Source organism: Astatotilapia calliptera, chromosome 3, assembly GCF_964374335.1.
Source record: "Astatotilapia calliptera chromosome 3, fAstCal68.1, whole genome shotgun sequence".
In the NCBI taxonomy this organism is placed as follows: domain Eukaryota; kingdom Metazoa; phylum Chordata; class Actinopteri; order Cichliformes; family Cichlidae; genus Astatotilapia; species Astatotilapia calliptera.
This window is the reverse complement of record NC_137424.1, coordinates 15,705,916-15,731,478: the sequence shown is the minus strand read 5'-3', so window position 1 is coordinate 15,731,478 and position 25,563 is coordinate 15,705,916. Positions and strand designations below refer to the sequence as shown.

Genomic DNA, 25,563 nt, shown 5'->3' with positions numbered 1-25,563 from the left:
TAAGGGAGACATTCAAAAGGGCTGTTGGGGGGGGGGGGTGATAAATACATTTTACAGGGTTTATTTATCGGGTAAAATACATTAAATGTCACCGTTATTATTGGCTGGCCGGAAACAGCGGGGGTGTCCAAATTCAGAGGCTGCTTCCACCTGAGGACCCGGCCTTCGCGGTCTAAAGAAAGCCGGGTAGTACGTCACGAGCTCCCTCGGTGGAGTGAAACTGCCGTCTGCTCCTTGCTATCTAAAATATAACCGGGCGCTGACTGAAACTCTTCTGTTTAACTCATTCACTGCCATTGACGTCTATAGACGTCAATTACGTTTTTCAATGGGAGGGGCCAGAATACAACCTCGGGCAGCTTGTCAGTGAATTTTATTTTTTCATATATTTGTAAATAAATTGTTTTGATAAAACATAACCTTTCTCAGTGTTATTTCTGTTTTATAGAAGTGAAAAACTATTTTATATGTTAGAGGTGTCACAAAGCAAGAAATATTAGTGTCAAAAATACATTTCTGCTTGAAATGTATTTTTGACAAAAAGCTCGTTTTCTCCCTTTTTTTTGGTCAAAACAGGCATTTTTGGTGGAACCCACCTCTCTTCTACAGCTGATTACTAAAGAATGGAAAATGGTAGAAACAAGCTTTTTTTTTGGATGAAAGAAGAGAGTCTGTTCTTCATTTTGGTAGGTTCAGCGTTCAGCGTTCAGCGATCATAACACACAGTTTTCTGTGGCTCTTCAAAAATGAGTAAAAATGCTCAAAAACCCTGGCAGTGGGGAGTTACCTGATTTGAAAATGGCTGGCAGTGAATGAGTTAATCAGTTTTCTGTTTGACGTTTATTCAGCTGTGTGAAAACCCCGGAGGAACCGTCCCGAGGGATTAATAAAATTTAATTTAATCTAATCTAATAACTTTAATCTCAGCCAAACCGATTTACTCACGAACAAATAAAACACTGAAAAAGCCAAACAATAACATTTTTAAGTTATCAAAGTGACTTATATATGATGTTTAACCCGAGTAGCGAAAGACCGCGGGGGTTTGAAAATGATGTGTCGGTCGGCTCAGATATTTGACGTTTACACAGCTACATTCTCACCTGAAAACATGCTAAAAGTTTTTTGCGACCCAGAAAGAGAAATATGAGTAATATTAAAACTGCCGCCATTGTTGGAAACTGGAATTGGCTGGGCCACGCTATAAATTCTGCGATATGGTTTTTCAATTTTGTTGTCTGGGTGGGAGAAATTCGGGAGAATGGTGGCTCCGGGAGATTTTCGGGAGGGGCACTGGAATTTGGGATTATCCCGGAAAAATCGGGAGGGTTGGCATGTATGGTTGTGGCAACATCACTAACCCTGCAAACACCTCAGAGTAAATCATATCACAGAATATAACGAGCGTATGTTGAGGCGAACTGAAGAGGAGGACAGGGACAGGGACGACGCTGCTAGGGCGAGACAGACGTCTCTCACGGAGTCCTTTAGTGCTGCAGGCAGGCAAGGTGTTCAAACAGCGCACAACTTCAGTTTTTTTATTTCTATATGATGAACTCTGCATTATTAAGTGATAAGAACAAGAAATCTGATGTCCTGTAATCATTATGACGCTATAATTTGAGATACAATAAATAAAATAAGTTTTTGTACAAAGTATTGGTATCAGGTCAGTATCGTCGATACCACCCTGAATATTACTTGGTATCGGATCGGAAAGAAAATCAGTGGTATCGCACATCACTACCTCTGACCCCCTAGGTATGTCTGCAGATATCCGATCTTCATCACTCCATCAAGAGTCTACCCTGTGTGTAGATCAGTGGCGGAGCGGGGGGGGGTGACTTACTAGGCTTAAGCCCGGGTTGTTTTGTCAGAAGCCCGGGGTCTTTTGGAGTGTAATTTTTTCATAGTTAGATGCCTGGCTGACAACTTTATAAAACAAAAACTACACACAATATTCGAAGCACATAGTGCACACTGTGGGAATTTACGACTGTGCGTAAATCCCCCCTAATATTGGTATGATCCGAGCTCAGGCACTAAGCGACTGAGCGAGGGGGCGGGGCAGCTGGTACCGGCGAGTGCGCTGTTGGAGAAGCGCAGCCAGGCAGACAGAGGAGAACTGGAGGTACCAAAGCAAATCATTGGTACTGTACAAATAATGTAAATACGACGGTTTATCACAAAAGATTGATATCAAACTGATCACTTGGCCCATATTACGTTTCTCTTTCTTAGAGTGAATCAACAAATGGCAAAATGAAAAGCCGAACAACAACAATGCTGTTTCTTTAGAGCAGGGGTGTCAAACTCAAATACGCAGTGGGCCAAAATTCAAAACTGGAACAAAGTCGCGGGCTAACATTAATATTTATTGAGAAACAAATCTTCCTCCAGATATAAGAATGAATCTTTTCTTATGGACTCAAATAAGTTTTGCTGGAAAACCGAATATGGAACAAGCAAAGCTTAATACTAAACAATATATATATGAGCTGTATAATACCAGTAGGCCAGCTCTAATAGTAATTTGGTATGGCTTCGCGGGCCAAATGTAATTAGGCTACGGGCCAAATTTGGCCCGCGGGCCAGAGTTTGTCTTAGCTTACATGTGTGTTTATTTCATATTTCAGTTGTTTCCCTCCACGGCTAAATAAATCGGTTTCAGTAATGCACTGATATACAAGAATGGACATATGGAGCTTCTTTCAAAGAAAAAACTCTGGTAGATGTTATTTTATATATTATGCTTTGGATGTTGTTCAGTATATTTCTATGCAAAACAAGAGGAACTTCAACACACAGCAGTATATTCACAGTTGAAACCAGATATTTACATACACTTTATGGAAAACACAAGAACATTTTTTTACTGTACAACATCAATTTAGAGTAAACTTGTTTTGTTTTGGATAAATAAATATTGAAATATCTTTTGAATTAGTTAAATGTCAGAATAAAGAGAGACAGAGCTGTCTATTTTTTATCACTTTCATTAAATTTAGGAGTACATATACACTAAGTTTATTGTTAATTAATAAGAAACTCCAGACGATTCCATTCTGAGCTGAAGAAGCTTCTGATAGGTTCGTAGAGTCCATGTGAGTAAATTGGTGGCACAGCTGTGGATGCATATAAGGCAAAACACAGAGCCTGTTTCTGTGACATGGGAACATCAAGAGATGTCAACCAAAACACCAGGAAAAGAACTGTGGAGCTCCATGAGTGTGGCTCAGTTTGAATACAATTTGGTGCCATTTACAATTAAGAAATACAGATAGGTTCTCTCTCTTTACTCTTAAATTTAACAAATATGTTTTTTTTATATTTATCAACCTTAAAATAAAAAACAGTGCCGTTTGCAGCAGCATTAAAGTGGCACGGCACTGCAACACAGAATAAGTCAAATGTAGTACAGAAACAGGGTTGGTGTTAGTCGTAGTTTGGCCTGGAAACTTTTGTTAAACAGTAACTAAAGTAACTTAACCTTGTGACTCTTTAGGAACCTGCACAATATTTTCACAATAAAACTGAAGACTCTCTTCTACCTGGGATGTTGGGTCATGAGTTGAGCTTTTTAACCTGCTGCTTTGGTCTTGCACCATGTACTGTATCAGTAACTTTCATCCACTGTTTGCTCTTCCTGTCACATGACGTCCTTCAGCCACACTTGGTGGAGTCATTTGTTTACATTTGGGTCACATGACACCAGCAGCTAATATCTCCCCACACACAGCCTGACTGTAGCGCACAGTTTTTCACCTGAAGGGCTGAAACAGGTTCTTGCATATGTTGCAGAGCACTGTGATTGTTGGAGGTTCCTGAAGTTGCTCCACTGCAGACTGACACATGTGGCTCTCACTCCCAGACATGCCCAGGCTTGTCTCTTAATTGCATGCACTAGGGATCATAACCACCTGGTGTTGCTATAGCAATGATATCTCAGTACGACAGTTTTGTATCACGTAAGAATTTGTACCGGTATGATTGCAGACAATATGATTAGGGGTGGGTTTTTATAATCGATTCATCAATTAAAATCGATTCTGGCTTGGATAATGTAAAATCGATTCATTAAAATCCTGAATCGATTTTTTTATATAAATTTATTTTGCCCGAAATTCCAGAATCTCTGGTGAAAGATCACAAAATTTCAAGAACCACCAAACAGGTAAGACAGTAATTGAGAGCAGGAACACGGATTCTGCACATAGACTTAAACACACAGCGTGACCCGCGGATCAGAATCAGTTACATGTCGCCTTTCTCACGGTCGGGGCTGAAAGCCGACAGCTGGCTGATTCTGATCTGTCGGCAGGTCCGCGCTTTGTGTTCACGCCCTTTATGCGCTGATTCTAAAGCTGTTAGTTTGATGTCTCTCCAAACAATATTGACCGAACCAGCAGCAAAAGAAATGGTAAAATGGTAAATGGCCTGTATTTATATAGCGCTTTACTAGTCCCTAAGGACCCCAAAGCGCTTTACATATCCAGTCATCCACCCATTCACACACACATTCACACACTGGTGATGGCAAGCTACATTGTAGCCACAGCCACCCTGGGGCGCACTGACAGAGGCGAGGCTGCCGGACACTGGGCCCTCTGACCACCACCAGTAGGGAACGGGTGAAGTGTCTTGCCCAAGGACACAACGACCGAGACTGTCCAAGCCGGGGCTCGAACCGGCAACCTTCCGATTACAAGGCGAACTCCCAACTCTTGAGCCACGATCGCCCCAAAAGATCCAGAAGATCCAAACGCTTCACATAAACATCGTCATGAATTCACTCTGACCTTTACTGTTTTGCTTCCACTGCGATGCACAGCTCTCTCTCTCTCTCTCTCTGTACTTCAAGAACAGTTTCCCTTTCTGCATTATTCGCTTGCTTGTTACGCACCAGTCTACTGTTGTTTACAGCGCTGTCGGCCGCTGTTTTTTTCCCTTTTACATTCTTCCGAAAAGAAAACCTCATTTCTGCTGTTCAATACTGAACAAATTAAAACTTTTTAAAATTATTCAAAATGCAAAACGCTTAACCGTGTCTCTAATAAAACCGCTGTAACTTCAGATTACAATCATGTGTTGATTAATGGTTTTCTTTCGTTTTTGATGTACTGCAGAATATTTTTATAAAATCCCAGGCCAGGAAAATAACCTTCATGTTTTTCTGTGTTTTATCTTCAGCTGCTTTGACACAAAGGCATCTGCTGTGACGCTCACACCTGTGATAAAGTCTTGCGTGTGTCAGCTTCCTTTTTATTGATACAAAAATATGTAAATGTACTGATCTGAATTATAATATTTCTGACTGTCAAAATTTCCCAGATTTAAATCGAATCGAATTAAATCGAATCGTGGATCGAATCGATTCGGGACCTTGTGAATCGGAATTGAATCAATTCTAGAAATCAGTGACGATACCCAGCTCTAAATATGATATACACAGCTAGTTAATGCTTCCATTTTACAATAATAAAGCTTATGGTTCATATTAGAATATGTAGGAGGGATCACCCTCCTCAGCCTTCCCGGGAAAGTCTGTGCCAGCGGGCTGGAAATGAGAGTTCATCCCCTGCAGGAGCACGATGTAGAGTGGCTACATAAGATGCAGGTTCAGGCATACCAGGCAAATTCAAGGTCTGGCTATACCAGCATGGTATAGTACCAAGACTCATTGGCAAGTCCTGCATGGGGCGTTAGGGACTCGGGTCCACCCACTTCCAACAATGGGCAATAGCTGAGCCCTGGCTGAGGAGAGGCATGGTCCGAGCCGAGGTCCGGCAGCTAGAGGAGGAAAGCACGGAACTGGGTTTACAAGGAATCTGGACATAGTGGGACCTGTCAAAGCAGACGATTAATTGGCTTTAACTTTGGAGCCTTTCCACATCTTAATAGACTACTTGCACTAGGGCATGTGACGTATTTCCGTTTCCAAATAGTACCGCTTGTGCGTTTCCGGTACGTTTGCTTATCTATCGGTAGCTATGCTAATGTCGCTTCAGAATGAGTATAAAAAGGAAAGTATTTAAAACAGAACATTTTCAAAAACAGGAGAAGAAATACTCCGAGCATTGCTGTGTCCCACTTTGTTCAGCTTCAGCCAAATTTAACGGCATACTAAGTTTTCATGCCTTTCCGACCCATTCCGACTTGAGAAGACAATGGCTGGTAAATATACGCCGGGATCATTTCACGATTACCTCTCACACCAGGGTCTGCTGCAGACACTTTGCCAGTGATCAACTCATAGAGCCAACAACCCTCGATGGTCGAAGGAGGCTTATTAAAGGTGCTGTACCAACACTTTTTGAGTGGAATGGCTATAAAGTTGAACCACCGCGGCGTAGTGTTTGGGAGAGAACGGAGCGACGCCCTGAACTAGTTCCTCCTGACGATCAAGAAGAGCACAGTCTTACAAGAGATCATGACTACTGCTCAGTCCCTGAGCCGTCTGCATTGGACATATCTGCATCAGCTGCAGAAGACCTGTCCAAAGACGTGGAGACTCTGAGGAAGGAAATACAGGAGTTACGTGTCCAGCGAGAATTTGGGTTACAGCGTTTTGCTGGCTCCGACACTGACATCCGATTCTACACCAGGTACATCTAAGTTCTATTCAAGCTAACTGTTTAAAATATACCAAGGTCACCATCAGTTAAATTTCGAAAGTTTTTCCAGTCTTAATGAAAACAAAATAGAAATTTACTTTTTCTCTGCTGATTGTATGTTTTATGTAGATGCTTTAGTATTTAAACGATATCCTAATGCTACAGGTAAAATACAACACCAAATACTCTTAATCAGACTATTTTATACAGCAATGCCATTAGCATATTTGTCACAGTTTACATTATTTTATGTCAGTGTGTAATGTTAATTAATGATTGACATGATGTATGTCTCTCTCGTGAATAGATTTCCAAGCTATGCTCATTTGATGGCATTTTGGTTTTTGATTGAGCCTTGCAGCTATAAAATGATCCGGGTTTCAAGAGCCAAGTCAGCTGCCAATCGGAACGAAGAAGTGTTGACACCTGCACGCACATCAACAGTAGGTTATGGGTTTGTTGGTAGTTAGAACTAGAGGTGTAATGTTATTGTATTTATGTACAATAACATTACTTTATGTACAGTAGCATACATACACAGGTGTATGTATGCTAGACTCAGTATCCTTTACATACATACACCTGTGCACTACAGCACCTCATTGTTTACCCCATGGTACAGTATGGTATCCCTAACCATTACAAAACATTTAGCCAAGAAAAGAATAATTTTACTAGTTCATAGCTTAAGGAGTAACATTTTCCCTTTTGTTTTCACCTTCCAGAGGCAGCTGCTACAGCCAATTGATGAGTTTTTTCTTTTCCTGGTTTTCCTGTCAGTTGGTTTGAAGGAGAGGGACCTGGCACACCGATTTAACATACACCAGTCCACAGTGAGCCGCATTATTGCAACATGGACAAATTTTCTTGCCACTGCACTGGGGTCTCAGTGCATCTGGCTTACACGTGAAGAAGTGCAAGCTTACCTCCCTGAGGAATTCAAAGATTTCTCAGACACCCAGATGATCCTTGACTGTACAGAGCTGAGGTGTCAGACACCATCCTCACCACTTCTCCAAAGTGAAATGTACTCTTCGTACAAATCCCACTGTACGATGAAAGCCCTGGTTGGCATAGCTCCACATGGTCCAGTGACATTCATCTCTAATCTGTATGCTGGTTCGGTTAGTGACAAGGAACTATTCAAACAATCAGGCATTGCTGAGAAGTTGACTGAAGACATGGCAGTGATGGTAGATAAGGGCTTCCTAATCACTGATTGTTGTAAATGCAAAGTGTACTGCCCACCTTTTCTATCTAAGCAGAAGCAGATGCCAGCATACCAGGTTAAGGAGACGCAGGCCATAGCCAGACTCAGGGTGCATGTGGAGCGAGTCATTAGGAGGATCAAACAGAACAAACTTTTTGATAGCATCATTACCATGTCACATGTTTATAATATCAACCAACTGTTTGCAGTGGCATGTATGCTGTCAAATTACCAGAACACAGCATTAGTTAAAAAATGGGTTAAGTGAGACAAGATGGATTTTTCCCAAGACACCAGTGCCAGTACAAGTAACTTATGGAAAATGACCTGCAGCTGAGGCCACTACAGTTGAATTTCTTCCTTCTCAGCTGATAATACTTGATTACAGAACTGGTACTTGAGTGCCGATAGTTGAGTTTCAGTTATTGATAATTCAAATTCATTGCAAATGTTTAATGTTAATAATACTGTTTAATTATACTACTATTATTACTATTCAGATTCAACAAAACTGTTTATCAAAATTATAAAGTAAATCACTAAATCGTTTTAAAACCATAAGTGACATTGAACTTTTGGAACATCAAAAATACCATTTGTCATTTTCTACAGTTCAGTTATTGTCTAAATGTATATCAGTATGCTAGGCATGGAGTTTTAAATACTTACCATGTAAATAAGTTCTGCACAAATTCAACGTTTTAATGTGTGTTTTTAAAAATTAAATTGATGCCATTGCTTAAATAACAGTTCATTGATGTCACATAAAAGTAACATGTAACAACAAAAGAATTCATGAAATATATTGAAAATAAAACATCAGTTATTTTGTTCCAGCCAGCCTGAAGGATCTGTTTTTCTTTTTGCTGTTTTCACTGTTCATTTTTTCAAACACAGGTATCTTGGCATATATATGTAAAAAAAGAAATAGTCTGCCTTTTCTCTGATTGCATTGTGCACATCTGTATCCATGTATATTCTTTGCACTAGGTAGTCCTCTTGTGCCCACACAACAAAGTCACACCACTGCATCCCACTGATGAGCAGTTGTCCTTGCACTTGCCAGTAATATGCGTGGCTCTTTTTTAGTTTAGGGGTACCACATTCCATCTGCACATATTTGCAGTCAATAAAGTTTTGTACATTGGGACATTTGAATTCGACGAAGCCAAACTGGGGGTATTCATTGGGGTCAAAAACAACACCATCAGGAGATGCAGCAAGCCAGGGGGCAATGGGGTGAATGACCAGACCACAGGGTGAGTAGTTAACATTCATTAGCCTACTATACTCTGCTGCTATTGCAGGCTCCATCTCAGTTCCTCTCCTCATGTCTGCTGTCTGCCTTGTTCCCTTCAATATACGCTCTGCTAGTGACTCGGCCGAGCTCTGGCCTCTGACGTGACACACCTCCCGAAACCTAGAGGCAGTCACTCTGGGCCTGCGGAGCTGATGCCACTCAGACGAAGAGCTTTGCTCACGTGTAGCTTCCTCTATTTTGTGAGCCATTTCCAGAGTTACAGACAAGCTTTTCAGATGCAGAAGCTCTTCTTCTGAGCACACAAACACACAATCTGATGGCAAGATGTCATACCCCTCCAGAGGCAAGTGCGGTGTTGGTGGTGCATCGCGGTGTAGTGTGATGTACCGGGTTGTCAAAACCGGCTGCTGATATGACAGAACACTGCCCTCCTGCACCAGCCCAAAGGCACTTTCCACAAGGGGCTTGTCAGGTCTCATGTTCATTGTGGTCACAAGTGGCCTGTCCTCAATATTAAATTTTGCATATGCCTCCGTTATTCTGAACAAGCAGGGATCTGGTAACGGACCCACCATGCCTCTGTAGAAGCCACTCCTAAAGAAAACATCAATGACAATAATGTAAGGAAGAAGGTTGTTATACTGAACAACAACTAAACTAAAAACTAAAAGGTGTAAAACAGTGGTGCATAAGTTAGAGACTGGGATGTATATGTACATGACTGAGTTAGCCGTCTTCAGAAAGTGTAATGTTGTATGTAAATTAATACCTATTCTGACACATGTATGTATGAAAAAAATAGCAACATACATTTGTAACACATGAAACCAAATTTTACAAATGTAATTACCGTACTCCAGTCTGGGCCATCCTATTTGGTACTGGCTTAGTGAAGATCATGGAGTTGATGGGTCCTGGCCTCACACCCTAACAGAAGACACATTTACTATGGATGGTGTTGCTGTTCATATGTAAACATGGACTAATTCAAAAACTTTAACCTCATTTAAATTACCACTGTCCGTGGCTTGTGCCATTGCTGTTCAGATTCCGTGCAGCTATGCACAGGGGGGACAACCGGCACTCTGAGTTGTGAGTAGTGTGCTGTTTGGAAGAGCAATGCCACTGTGTGATTGCACATAACAGCGCCTGCCACACAGGAGCACTGGCTATGTGTCAGTATCACCAGCGATGAATCCAGAAGCTTAATCTAAGAAGAAAGAACGAAAATTAAAAATGTAACATCTTCATGGAAGAGCCGAACAGGAACATAGTTCAGTGTTATGGTTACGCACCCTCCTGAATGCTTAGTGTTTCCTTCTCTCCCTATTAAAACAACTTAACCATCCTTGATAACTGTAATAACTTTGTGTATATTTGCAGTATTAACTTGTTGTCAAATGTTTCTGATCACCCAAACACACGTTGATTTAACTATCTGACTAGTCAAATTAGGAGTGATAAAGCAGGGAGACAAGGAAAACATTCAAGTTGATGGGCCTTTAGGAATGAACTTAACTAATGCTTAAATGAACTGAACCCCACAGAACGGGGATTAACAACTTTACACAGCTTCCTGCCTACACTTAGTCTGTGTGGTGCCTCACTCTTCCTCATCGACCTGTAGCACAGGGCTCTCACACCGACCTCCCCTGACAACCTGTCTTTATTGGACACTGAATAAAGATACAAGTACCATTAGCATTATTTCTGTATTACTCATTTCAGCATGTCTTAAACATATATATTTTACACTTAGCAAGAGTAGCATTAGGTAGTTAACTACCTCCATAGTTAGCCAACTACCTATCGCTATTATAACAGTGTCTAACTACAAAAGTGACATTAGTTAAGAAAACCTCAACTATAGTTTAGGACGACATAAAACACCGTTTAAGAAAACATGTAATGTAGAGAACTGACATCAAATGAAGGACATAGCGGAGTAACGTAGTGTTTGCATTTGACGTTAGCTAGCGTTTCTTTGTCGGTTAATTTACGTTTTCTTACCTTCGTAGTTGTGTATATATGATGCAGCATATAACTTAAATCCTTTATCTAATTTGCTGGCGGGGGTAGTCGTCACTCTGCAAATCCGATGAACATCGGTGATGTTCAATTTTGGGAGCTCTTGTAGGCAGCGAGTGTAGAACGTCGCCATGGTTTAACCGCACCGGAAGCACTGGGGCAGGACTACATAGAACGCGGAAGTGTTAGTGCAAGTAGTCCATTAACAGCACCGTTACTTCGCATAAATTTTCAGTTAAAATTTTAAATAATTAAAACAAAAATACGCGGCACTAGATTGATTGACAATGGTCTACAGCAATCAGAACGCACAACACAATGTGCTGTTAAAGAGAGAAAAAAATCAGCGAAACAGCGAGTCCGCGAAAGGTGAACCGCGTTACAGTGAGGGACCGCTGTACAAAAATTTCCAGTAGCACTGCTGATATATGAAATGGTGAGTTTTGAGGTTGTCTTCAAACAAGTGCATTGTACTAGAAAAGGGTGTTTGAAGGATTAAAAATGTAAACAGTAATGACTATTTTATATTTATGAAAAAACTTTATGCAGAAAAAGTAGCAAAGAAACAAAAACATAACACATGGACACTTTTGGCCACGAACAAGCTGAAGGGATGGTGATTTTTTTAATGACCCCAGATTGTTAAAAAAAACACTTAGAATCAAATTTATTTATCAGCAGCATCAATAGTAACAAAAATACAATTTAGTTTTCACTGTCAAAGTCGATTTAACTGAAGTGACGTGTTTCCGGTTACTGTGGAGGTCACGTGTTTCTGGTTAGTGTGGCGGTCGCAATATGGCGCTCCCTTGTGACTGCAGCATTGACTGTAGAACATAGGTGTCAAGCTCTGGCCCTAAGCCATGTCAAATTAGTATTAGAGCTGGCCTACTGGTATTATACAGCTAATGTATATACCGTTTAGTATTAAGCTTTGCTTGTTCCATATTCAGTTTTTCAGCAAAACGTGTTTGAGTCCATTCTTATATCTGGAGGAAGATTTTTTTTTTCAATAAATATTAATGTTAGCCCGCGACTTAGTTCCAGTTTTGAATTTTGGCCCACTGTGTATTTGAGTTTGACACCCCTGCTGTAGAATATACAATCTGGCTGCAGCCAAATGCTCTTGTGCCATCAATGTGGAATGTCCAGACTGAGAGACCTCTTCCCTCTGACCCCTCCCCAAACCCCCAAACCCTCCTACCTGTAGCAATGGGAATTGCATTTACCTGTGTGTTCCACCCGGAGGTTTGAGAGTGTAACACCGGAAGGTGAGAACCAGAGACTTATGACTGTTTATTAAGAGTTTAATAAAAGTTTACCCCGGTTGGAGGGAAAGTTCAACCGAGCATCTTGTGAAGTTTATAGAGAGAACAAGATGAAACATGGTGGCAGCGGGGTCTAGAGTGATCCACACCGCGCTTTGAAGACAACAGATTGAGCGGACATTATCGACGCGTCCAGCTAGGCTAGTTAGCCTCGGAGGTGCTAACGGCTCAGGACAGCAGGTGAGACGCTGACGAGAAGAGCGCAGCGGCATCTACGATGGATGGATTGAATCCGAGCAGGACTCGGATTCCTGTGAGGACATAATGACTGTCACAGCTATGACACAGACTGCAGTAGAAGTGAACCAGATCAAAGAATCAGACATGAAAAAACGAGAGCAGCTGTTTGCAGGCATGATGATTGGCAACAGCCTGGTCAAGTTTCAAGTTGACTGTGGTGCAACCTGCAACGTTATTCCCATCAACTTGTTGAACCCTAACATCAAAATGGAGCACACAGACAAGGTTCTTGTGATGTACAATAAGTCAAGGCTGTGTCCATTAGGAAAGTGTAAGGTCAAGCTGACAAACCCAAGAAACAACAAAAAGTACAGAGTCGAGTTCCAAGTGGTAGAGGAGGACTGTAAAACACCTCTACTTGGGAGAACAGCTAGTGAAGCGATTAAGCTAATACAAGTTAAATATGATAACATCTGTGCTTTGGACAGCTCAGTGACAACAGCTCCATCAGAGAAAAACGCATGGTTGTTGCAAGAGATAAAGACAGAGTTTCAGGATGTGTTTACAGGAGATGGATGTTTGCAAGGTGAATATGAGCTGGAAATCGACACAACAGTGCAGCCCGTCAAACTGCCAAAACGCAGAGTCCCAGTGTCGATGATGAAACCACTGAAAGAGGAACTGATGAGCCTTGCAGACAGACAAATAATAGCACCAGTGGAAGGTGTTGTGATATTTTGATACTACGGTTAGCATTTACAGGATATTGTTTTATAGTGATATTATACAGGAAAACTGTTACTCAATAAGGCCCATTTACTAGTTGTTTTTCTCTTTCTCTGTAACCTAAGAATTGATGTGTAAGACTCACAGACTGGTACCCCAAGGTCGAAAACACCACAGAGATCACTCCCTTACTCCCATCTTCCCTTCTTTATCTCCTAGAAAAGAGCTTGTTAAAGGCCAGGTGGTTTGTTTCAGAATTCACTAATGAAAGAACTCTGTATTCTATGTCTAGGAGTGTATTTTGCTGGAATGATCATAAATTGTAGCTGAACTGATAAACTACACAAAGGATACTTCTTTGCTCAGAAGGCAGGAAGACGTTTCCTTATTTGGTCTGTACCGGTTTGAACTGAGAACCTGCTGACACACGAACCTTTTTTTCCTCTATATAAACTGTTGTATACTGAATAAACCTTTGAGTTGATTGTGGGAGAGCAACCTGAACAGTCTCTGTATCATTTTGTTCTCCTAACTGCTCCCGACGTCGTAACTAACCTGCTGAACGGCATACCTGAGTGTTACTTTGAATAATTAGGAATCTTATAAGGAAAGGACAAAACTCTGCTTATCGGTGCTCACGCCTTGGAGGAAACCCGATCCACGGAGAAACCCGGGACGGAGATTTCTTTCAGAAGGTAGTACTGATTGGATCAGTGGGATGGTGACAGTGCAGAAGCCAAATGGCTAGTCCAGGATATGTATTGACCCAAGACTGCTCAACAAAGCTTTGAAGCGTAGTCACTTCCCGTTACCAACAATAGATGACATCTTGCCAGATGTGTCAAAAGCGAAAGTTTTCACAGTTTGTGACGTGAAACATGGCTTTTGGCATGTGAAGCTTACAGAAGAGTCAAGCCATCTGACGACATTCGCAACACCATTGGGTCACTTTCGTTGGCTGAGAATGCCGATGGGGATCAGCCCAGCGCCAGAGGTCTTTCAGCGCAAACTGATGCAAGCGTTAGAGAACCTGCCAGGCACATACATCATTGCTGATGACATCCTGATCACTGGAAAAGGAGAGACGACTGAGTTGGCAGAAATGGATCATGACAGAAACCTGAGACTTTTCCTGGAACGCTGCAGAGAGAGAAACATCAAATTAAATGTGGAAAAACTCAAGCTTAGAAGACAGGAAGTACCATACATCGGACATCTACTCACAGCAGAGGGGCTGAGAGCTGACCCAGAGAAGGTACGGGCCATCACAGAGATGCCAGCACCAACTGACATAAAAGGGGTGCAGAGACTAGTTGGAATGGTCAACTATTTATCAAAGTTTTACAAGCATCTGTCAGACGACTGTGAGCCTCTCAGACAACTGACGCACAGAGACAGCCTATGGGAGTGGACAGACGTGCAGGAAGATGCATTTAAAAGACTGAAAGAAAAACTAACACAAGTCCCAGTTTTGAAATATTACAGCCCTGAAGAAGAGCTGACGCTGCAGTGTGATGCCAGCGAGACAGGACTGGGAGCAGCTCTGACTCAACATGGAAAACCAGTGGCATTTGCAAGTCGTGCACTGACGCTCACTGAAAGAGGTTATGCACAAATTGAAAAGGAATGTTTAGCTATTGTGTTTGGGATGGAGAAATTCCACCAATATACATATGGTCGTCTTGTGAGAGTGCAATCAGACCACAAGCCAATCGAGAACATTATTTAAAAGCCACTGTTACATTCACCTAAGAGACTACAAAGGATGTTATTAAGGCTGCAAAAATATGATATAACCATAACATATATTCCAGGCCGCGACATGCTACTTGCTGATACGCTGAGTAGGGCCTACCTGCAGGATGGCATCAAAAGCCAGACGGAGTTGGAGACAGAATGTGTCAACATGGTGGACTATGTACCTGTTTCAACAGAAAGCATGGACAGAATACGAGCAGGGACAAGAACCGACCACACACTACAAACGCTGATAAAAACAACACAAAAGGGGTGGCCAGCCTGTAAGAAAGATGTACCTGTTGAAATAACTCAGTTCCAATCTTTGCAGGATGAACTGAGCACACAGGATGGATTGGTCTTCAAGGGAGAGAGAGTGGTGATTCCAGAAGCACTGCAGGCAGATATAACCCAGCGAATTCACTCAACACACATCGGCACAGAAGGGTGCCTCAGGAGAGCTAGAGACTGCGTCTACTGGCACGGTATGAACGACCACATCAAAAAGTACATCGCTGCATGTGACATATGTCGGTCTGTGGATGCAAAACAACAGAAAGAGACACTAAAACCACACGAGCCGACCACTAGACCATGGACCAAAGTTGGGACAGATTTATTCAACTTTGAGGGTAGGGACTACCTAATAACTGTTGATTATTACTCCAACTTTTGGGAGATAGATTATCTACCTGATACCAAGTCGAGTACTGTGATTAGGAAACTAAAGGCTCATTTCGCACGTCAGGGAATCCCAAATATTGTTTTTTCTGACAACGGGCCTGTCAGAGTATTTTTGTTTTTAAAGGTTTTATTATTCATATAATAATCAGCTAAGAGTGTTTATATTTCTGTCTAGTACTCAAACAGATACATATTCTTGTACTCAACCAGCTGCATATTTTAATTGCTGGCTCTCTACTCTATAACGGAAACTGTTTGCCTTCACATTAATTGTCAGCAGCAGGAAACCGCCACCCAAGAGTAAGAAACAACCTTGTAGAAAATACAAAGTTCTTGAGAAATCACACCTGCTTGCTTGACAAGATAAGCATGATATTTCCTTTTTTGTATGCTTCCTGTTGTGTATAAATAAAGGCAGCGAGCTGCTCCATGGTGTGTGAGTCTCTCCCTGAGTCTCTCACCCGTGCACGTTTAAAACTGCTCTAAGTGTCTGAGTGATATTTCATTGCATCTGAGTACTTGATAATAGAATATCTCTAACAGGGCCCCAGTACAGCTCAACAGAGTTTGCCAACTTCAGCCAGAAATGGGAATTTCGACACCATACCTCATCACCTGGCTATCCGCAGAGCAACGGCAAAGCTGAGTCTGCCGTTAAAACTGCCAAACGACTCATGAAAAAGGCAAAATTGGCTGGACAGGATCCATATTTGGCCTTATTGGACCACAGAAACACCCCAACCCAAGGTTTAACTACCAGCCCTGCACAGAGACTGTTAAGCAGGAGGACGAGGACACTCCTCCCAATAGGAGACAGATTGTTGCAACCCAAAGTGACTGACAACAAGTTAGCACTGATGAAAAACAGAGAGAGACAAACAAAGTACTACAACAAGACAGCGAAGGACATGGACACATTAAACCCAGGGGACTTGGTGCGAGTCCAACCTTTTGAACCACACAACTTATGGACCAAGGCTAGAGTGTGTAACACTCTGGGAAACAGATCCTATGATGTGGAGTTGGACAACGGCAGAGTCCTCAGAAGGAATCGTCGCCATCTGAGGAGAGCTGTTGAGGTCAAAAAAGACATGTCAGCACATCTCCAGCTTGAGGGACAGAACATTACACAGAGCAAAGAGAACACACAAAACAGCACTACCAGGGGCCCGTTCTTCGTACCTCGCTAAGTAAGTTAGCCGGATTTGACTGTTGACGATTTCGCGTGATCTTGGATCGTTCGGTTCTTCGAAGCCCATCCGGGACTTGCTGTCATAACAACAGAGCCGTAAGCGTAAACCTGCTCGGGAGCAGGTTTACTTTATGTAAACAGGATTAGATCGCGGCCACTCAGGTATGTCCGCGTCATTCATACGAAAGCAACAGCGATATTCCACCACTGTTTCACCATAAATAAATAACATCAATGTAACTAAAGATAATGCAGCACTTGATCCTTTTATTGATGTCACACAGATACATACAGGTCATTCCCTAAAAAAGGGAAATGTACTATTAACATTCTATTACATGTATGTGATTATTACAGATGTAATTCAGATTTCAGAGTAGCAATTGCAAATTACTTCGTGTAATCAAGATGAGAGACCACGGCTATAAAAGCGAAGGTGGATTTGGGAAGCCTGTCACAGCCATGTCCTGTCCGTATACGCGAGACACCCATTGCGGAAGGTGCAAGATTGATAAGGAGAGTCCTCAGAATTCAGCGTATATTGCGGGACAGACAGGATCCTTTAGCTCAGCGCGACAGTGTGCTCATAGAGAGATATCGATTTTCCCGTGAGGGTATTATTCACTTAACCAACTTGTTGACGAGGGGGTGCAGGACCACCACCTGTCTTTTTTTGCTCTGCCCCTTTTCTTGGTTGCTGTTATAAACAAACAAACAGATTATTTCAGGGTCTCTGTCCAAGAGACGAAAAGCAATATAAGTGATCAATATTACCATTCTGTAGAATATTCTTATATTTCACTTTTACTTGTTCCCATGTTCTAGTGGGTCCTGTTGTGGCTCTAATGTGAAAGGGGATATAATATAACATATTATAATATAATGTAATATAATATTGGATAATTTAATATAATATTGGATAATATAGTGTGATATGTTAAATCTACCCTACCGCCTACTGGTGTTGGCCAGAGGGGCCGATGGCGCAATATGGCAGCCTGGCTTCTGTCAGTCTGCCCCAGGGCAGCTGTGGCTACAACTGTAGCTGCCTCCACCAGTGTGTGAATGTGAGAGTGACTGAATAGTGGCATTGTAAAACGCTTTGGGTGCCTTGAAAAGCGCTATATAGATCCACTCCATTATTATTGTTATTATTAAATTACTTACGAGTTTAATTTGTCAGCAACTTTCTGCCAGCCCTCTCTCCTTGCTTTTGCAGCCTTTGCAGTGTTCCCTTGCGTTTTAATTAAACTCTGAAACTCCTAAAATCCCTCACTCAAGAGTTCTTGCTCTGCTGCCGAAAAATACCGAGCGCGCTCCTTCGACATTTTCGCCGACCAATCAAAGGGTTGCCGATCAATGTTTCTACTATCGATGCGTAGCCCCTGTTGGGCCACCCAGTGATCTCACATTACTTCATCCAGCTATACTAATCGTCAACAACAGGTGTGTTCGGGGAACCGGAATAGCGAGCTCAGAGTTAGCGCGATGATTTGATCTTGGATGTGTCATTTGATCTTGGATGTAGTAAGCGAGGTACGAAGAACGGGCCCCAGGTCAGGACGGGTAGTACAACAACCTGGATATCTGAAGGACTATGTATGCAATTAAGGGGTAATGTGTGAGTGATATGTTGTGATTTGTTTACTGGAACAGAGCAAAACATCTGAGATAATATTTTGAGTTATGGCTTTGTGATCTGTCTACTTGTTTGGAAAAAAAAAGACAAAAATAAGGAAAAGAGAAACAAAACAGAAAAAATGAATAAAAGTAATACTAAAGGAAAATAGAAAGAAAGCTAAAAAAGTAAGTGGAAGAAAGAATTTTTTATTTTTGAAGAAAATTGTGTCTAACAAAGAAATGTCATGTCTAAGTTTTGTTCCAGCTGCAAACTGAGTTCTCAATTTATGAATAGTTCATTGTCTTTGTAAAAGAAAAGGGATGTAGCAATGGGAATTGCATTTACCTGTGTGTTCCACCCGGAGGTTTGAGAGTGTAACACCGGAAGGTGAGAACCAGAGACTCATGACTGTTTATTAAGAGTTTAATAAAAGTTTACCCCGGTTGGAGGGAAAGTTCAACTGAGCATCTTGTGAAGTTTATAGAGAGAACAAGATGAAACACTACCCACCTCGACATACAAACTCTGTGTGGCTTCACGTGTTCTGTTGATGTTTACATGATCGAAATAACTTGAACACAAACACAAACAAAGAGGAAGACCGCACCAGAAGGAAACAACTACAAGTCCCAGCATCCTCTGTGTTTAGGGAGCAGCAGTGAAAGTGAAAGTATTGAGCCTCCGTTCAGAGCAGCAGGAGGAGGAAGGTGGAGCTGAGGCAGGTGAGTGTTAACATGAATATGTTTCTTCTTATGACATAAAATAATTCCACGCTGTTCGTGTCTGTGGGTGAAATGTGAGGCCGGTCGGCTCCTCTGAGCGCTGGTTTCCTGTAAGTAGAGAGGAAGTGAGTTTAGCTGAGCCTCCGTTTAGTGTGAGAGAGCAGGAGGAGAGTGAGAGCTGTGCTGAGGCAGGGTGAGTGTTAACACCGCTCTGACATTACTGTGTCTCTGTGGCGGGAACAACAGGCTCCGTCAGTGGAGGCAAAAATAATCAGACTTTGGTTTTTCAAAGGAAACAACTTTATGTCGGAAGTTCCCGCACGCTCATTGGATAACGATGTGTCAATCTCGAGCTATTAGCCAATGAGCGTGCGGATTCACAGAAAGACCCGCCTTTATCACGGGACTTTAAAAACTACAATGGCGACAGAAACTCCGTGAGTGGAGTTCAGGGTGACGTTATGAGACTGTGACGTTTGAGCCACTTCCTGTTCTCAGTCCCAGCGTCCTGGGGCCCGTTCTTCGTATGTCGCTCACTACATCCAAGACCAAACCATCGCGCTAACCGTGAGCTCGCTAATCCGGTTCCCCGAACACACCTGCTGTTGACGATTAGTACAGCTGGACGCAGTAATGTGACATCACTGGGTGTCGTAAAAGGGGCTACGCATCGATAGTGGAAACATTGATCGGCAACCCTCTGATTGGTCGGCGAAAATGTCGACGGAGCGCGCTCGGCTCGGTATTTTTCGGCAGCAGAGCAAGAACTCTTGAGTGAGGGATTTCAGGAGTTTCAGAGTTTAATCAGAACGCAAGGGAACACTGCAAAGGCTGCAAAAGCAAGGAGAGAGGGCTGGCAGGAAGTTGCTGACAAATTAAACTCGTAAGTAATTTAATAATAACAATAATAATGGAGTGGATTGATATAGCGCTTTTCAAGGCACCCAAAGCGCTTTACAATGCCACTATTCAGTCACTCTCACATTCACACACTGGTGGAGGCAGCTACGGTTGTAGCCACAGCTGCCCTGGGGCAGACTGACAGAAGCCAGGCTGCCATATTGCGCCATCGGCCCCTCTGGCCAACACCAGTAGGCGGTAGGGTAGATTTATCATATCACACTATATTATCCAATATTATATTACATTATATTATATTATAATATGTTATATTATATCCCCTTTCACATTAGAGCCACAACAGGACCCACTAGAACATGGGAACAAGTAAAAGTGAAATATAAGAATATTCTACAGAATGGTAATATTTATCACTTATATTGCTTTTAGTCTCTTGGAAAGAGACCCTGGAATAATCTGTTTGTTTATAACAGCAACCAAGAAAAGGGCAGAGCAAAAAAAGACAGGTGGTGGTCCTGCACCCCCTCGTCAACAAGTTGGTTAAGTGAATAATACCCTCACGGGAAAATCGATATCTCTCTATGAGCACACTGTCGCGCTGAGCTAAAGGATCCTGTCTGTCCCGCAATATACGCTGAATTCTGAGGACTCTCCTTATCAATCTTGCACCTTCCGCAATGGGTGGCTCGCGTATACGGACAGGACATGGCTGTGACAGGCTTCCCAAATCCACCTTCGCTTTTATAGCCGTGGTCTCTCATCTTGATTACACGAAGTAATTTACAATTACTACTCTGAAATATGAATTACATCTGTAATAATCACATACATGTAATAGAATGTTAATAGTACATTTCCCTTTTTTAGGAAATGACCTGTATGTATCTGTGTGACATCAATAAAAGGATCAAGTACTGCATTATCTTTAGTTACATTGATGTTATTTATTTATGGTGAAACAGTGGTGGAATATCGCTGTTGCTTTCGTATAAATGAAGCGGACATACCTGCGTGGCCGTGATCTAATCCTGTTTACATAAAGTAAGCCTGCTCCCCAGCAGGTTTACGCTTACGGCTCTGTTGCTATGACAGCAAGTCCCGGATGAGCTTCGGGGAACCGAACGATCCAAGATCACGCGAAATCGTCAACAATCAAATCCGGCTAACTTACTTAGCGCGGTACGAAGAACGGGCCCCTGATCACCGAGGTTTCTGTTGCTCTGATATCTGATATTGATTATATTGGTAAACAGGCTGTAGCATAAACATCAAACACAGCTGAAGCAGTTTTTGGATGGTTGGCTTCAAATGATCCGTCGGTTTGAAAAGTAAAAACAATTTAAAATAGGTGAAGCTGATGCAGGGTGAGTGTTAACACCAGGACTTTAGAGGGAAGAAGAGTCACAGTTCAGCATGTTGTTGACGGGTTGTTGTTCAATCGGGGGAGGCTCTCCGTTGAGGAGAAAGGCTTGAATTTGTTTGTATACGGATTATCCATTGTTTATTATTGCTCACCACAAACAACTATCTGATTGAATAGTTTTCTTATCAGATAGAGAAATAAAATGCGTTGCAAAATGTAAAAGCAAAATTTCCCCGCCTGGGCTGCCTTACGCCTGATTGTTCTGTAAATAGTTTGAAATGATTATATGAAAAACGTCTGAGCCTTGGCTGCATTTTTAGGTAAATATAATTTTGTTGTCTGCAAAACGTGTGCGTATTTTTAAAAATGTACAATCTCTATTTGCATTTCAAGTTATGAAAATGATTCGTTAAACATGTGTGTGGTTTTTACAGTCAAAATATCACTTTCTACTCGTATTTTAAATTTTGTCTGAATTTAGATAAATTGTGCTGATACAGTTGGTCAAAATGAGAAAATAACAGATTGGCAAGATAAACTGTTTTAAAGGTAAAATATAGAGGCCACATCAAAAGTAGTCAAAAACGGCCAATTACACCCTGGACACCAGCTTTCTGGAGTATTTGAAATAATGGTAATATGAGTGATCCATATAGTCACAAAGAATAGCCACTTGTTTCTGTGCTACCAAAGTTCCCCGGCTTTCATTCAAAATGTGTTTATCGTCAGCACCTGCACATTAAACTACTTAAACATTATAAATGTCTTCAAGCTCACACTGAGGCCTGTGGGGTACTATCAGCCACTGAGACAGTACACACATTTATATGTGTTTGTATATGAATATTTCATACTTTAAGGCTGCCTGTTTATTTAAGGGAGATGAACAAAATACATTGGAATTGTACAAAATAATATCATGGATGATAAAATTAATAGATTTTAAAGTAGATGCTTGTGCATTCTTAAAGTCTTATGTTGAATTGAACTATTTGATGTGTTCAAAGCCTCCCAGTCAGTGCTGTTCTCCATGCCTGTCTGACTTTACAGGATGTTATTAGCACAAACATTTTAAAAGTGATCATTTAGGACTTCAGCAATAATACAGACAGCAAGGTAGTTAGCAATAAAACAGTTTTATTGGGAATTAACTTAAAAAACAAACAAACATCTGTCTCCAAATTCTTGTCACACAAGAAAGAAGCATCAATATCTGATGAGCAGACTTATTTATTTCTTCTTTTGTTTTTTTGTTCACATTTTCACATCTTAATTTTTAAGTGAAATGGGCATTTAGAGTTTATACACTATGTAAATAAGGCGATCGTTTCCTTTTGCAGTACAGTGGAACCCCGACTTACAAAATGAATTCATTCCCGAGGGTCTTTCGTAATTGAGTTGCGCGTTTTGAGTGAGGCGATGCTGAACGATAGGCTATAGGCTAATTGCTAACTAGAACAACAATACATCGTTCAAGTGGAACAGCGAAGCGCAAGTGTGGAAACCAAGGGGTTGTCACATGATTCGGAAGGCATTGTGGGCGTGGTAGGCTCAGCCAATCGGAGCCAGCGGATTTTGTTACTCGGGCATTTTGCCATAACACGGCCACAAATATTGCCATTCAGTGCCTTCGTAACTTGAATTTTTCGTGAAATGGGGCATTTGTAAGTCGGGGTTCCACTGTATGGTGTGGTGCATTTTTTTATTTCTTAACAAAAGTTGAACAAAGCTGTTTAAGTTCACCTAGGATGATTTGTTTTCATTTTCACATGGTCTTACTGAGGTAATGCAAGTTGAAACATGCATTCTTTTTTTTCTTTTTTTTTGGCGGGGGGGCTGATGTGCAGGAAAAATCTTGAAAAGGGACCTTGAAAGTGCTTAAAAAGTGCTTGAATTTGACCCTGAAAAGGGCGTATGAACCCTGCTCACGGCAAAGCGTGGGACAGACCCACTCGCCTCGCAAGCAATCGAGCTGTTATTACCACCGACAAAGCGCAGGCCCCGGTACACAGCTGTAATAACCCCCGCTGTACACTGACTTCATTTACTGAGGTTATATTTATTTAGGTTTTATTTCCTGATGTTCGTATGTGTCATACGTGTTCCAGTCGCCAATTCTGAATTATAACTAACATTAAAAACATGTTTAAGGAGGAGAGAGAGCAAAAAGATTCGATTAACATCTGATGTTTGGGTTTTTGTTCAATAATCAGCGTGACCTGATAAACACATAAAAGAAATAATGTAGTAACTGTTAGGTTTAACTGTACAAAGGTGGTTCGACACTATGAAACACACACAGACTTCATGATGTTCGCCTCGTTTTTTTATTGTGAATATTAATCATGAGGGTAAACGGCCCTGTACACCACGGAGCGAGGTCAGCATGTCCACCATATCTTCAGCTCTCTGAGTTAACCCATCAAACTAATCTAACGCTCATCTACGAATAATTCACGGCTCATATCAATATTATTTTACAGAAAATCATCCTTATTGCTGCCAACTATTCCAGAGACATGAAAATCGACAGCATAAAGAACACAAAAATATATAGCAGTCTAACGCAACACTTTAACAGAGATGAACGTGTCAGTTTGTCACAGATCAAAGTGGAATGAATGTGATTGGTTGAACTGGTGTTCGTGATCTGTGTTTTCTGCATTTTCATCAGCGTAAGACACTCAGCAGCAGATTATAACAGTTATACATTTAATGAATCACCGAATTAATACAGGCAAGAAACGATCAAACCTGTTCCGATAGTTTGAGTTTGTGTTCCCTCAGCTGCAGACTCGCTGCTGTTTAAATGTTTGAGAGTGAAGATGAGATAGAGACTCAGCAGCAAAGAGAACAGAGAAAATCAAAATCAGAGTTTTTCTCTGAATTAAAAGGAAACAACAATATATTCTACATGGTGAAACTGATGGTTTCTGGTGTTTGGCTCTGTTTTTCTGTATTTATGCAGATAAAGTGTAAACTCAGATGAATTATACCATCAGATTTTAAAGGAAAATATCAGGATGAGAGTCTGTGAGCTGAGAAGGACGTGAAGCGAGCAGTTTATCCCAGAGCTGAAGCTGCTCTGTGTGCAGAGATGAGCTCAGATTCCTGCTGGATTCAGCAGGAATCTGAACACAGGACTCAGACTAAACACACTGAATGTGTCCTGAGCTCGGCCGCTGTTCCACAGTAACTGCTGTCAGAGTCACTGTTACTGAGTTAGCTTAGCTAGCAGAGCAGCTAGCAGTTAGAGTATGAACTCTGTAAGCAGTCAGCTCGGTCCTGGACATGGTTACTGACATAAAGCTGCTCTCTGCAGCCATGTTTGACCTGCTGCTTTGTAGGACTACAGTAATGGAGGATTTGGAGGCTGAACTGGGCTCTGTGACACTTTTTGTAGTGAACTGATGAAAGCTGCGTCTCAGATGGATGTTAGTCCAACACATCAGACACGACCTCTGCAGCTCTCAGTTGATGTGCACATGAATGATTTGTGTTTCCTCTGCAGGTGAAGGTAGAAAGTGTGTGTGAGCTGATGTGAATTGAGCAGCATGGATCAGTGTGAGGACAGAGAGGAGGGAGCCCCTCCCTCTAAAAGCACTCTGTGTGGGGAACATGAGAGCCAGACCAAAGCTCAGAGGTGAGATGACCATCTCTAACTGTCCATGACTCTTCTCCATGTCACAGCTCAGCACTCACATCACTGCTCCATCATTGTTCACAGGGACCAACCTGGACCTCCACCCAGCTCTGTGTCCTTACAGAGTGACGTGTCTAGAGGTTTCCTCATTGATTCTAAAGTCTCTGCTGCAGAGAGGTGAGCTGTTAGTAACAAGAACTCACTGATTAAATGATTTTGATGTTTCCTGGTTTCTAAAATGCATCTCTGTAGCAGAGCAGTGTCTCCAAGGACACACAGGCTCAGCTGTAACTGTCAGTTTATCTGGTTTAAGACACATTTGGACACAATTGGCTGTTTTTAACTATGTATTTTAATCAGAGGTGTAAATCTAGACCTCACACATCTGGATCC

At 41.7% G+C, this 25,563-nt stretch overlaps 2 protein-coding genes across 2 annotated transcripts in view; one reads left to right on the top strand and one right to left on the bottom strand.

Annotated features, from left to right (window-relative positions):
• The window catches only part of LOC145425230 (protein NLRC3-like), a 611,895-nt gene that overhangs the window by 195,465 nt on the left and 390,867 nt on the right, over window positions 1-25,563 (top strand). The gene's annotated exons all lie outside the window — the stretch shown is intronic.
• Window positions 8,651-10,256, bottom strand: LOC113013901 (uncharacterized). Its single transcript, XM_080299743.1, has 3 exons — window positions 10,101-10,256; window positions 9,936-10,012; window positions 8,651-9,679 (listed from the first exon to the last, which is right to left on the bottom strand). Exons 1-3 carry the CDS (start codon window positions 10,224-10,226, stop codon window positions 8,704-8,706), a joined length of 1,179 nt encoding a protein of 392 aa, XP_080155869.1. The 5' UTR covers window positions 10,227-10,256; the 3' UTR covers window positions 8,651-8,703.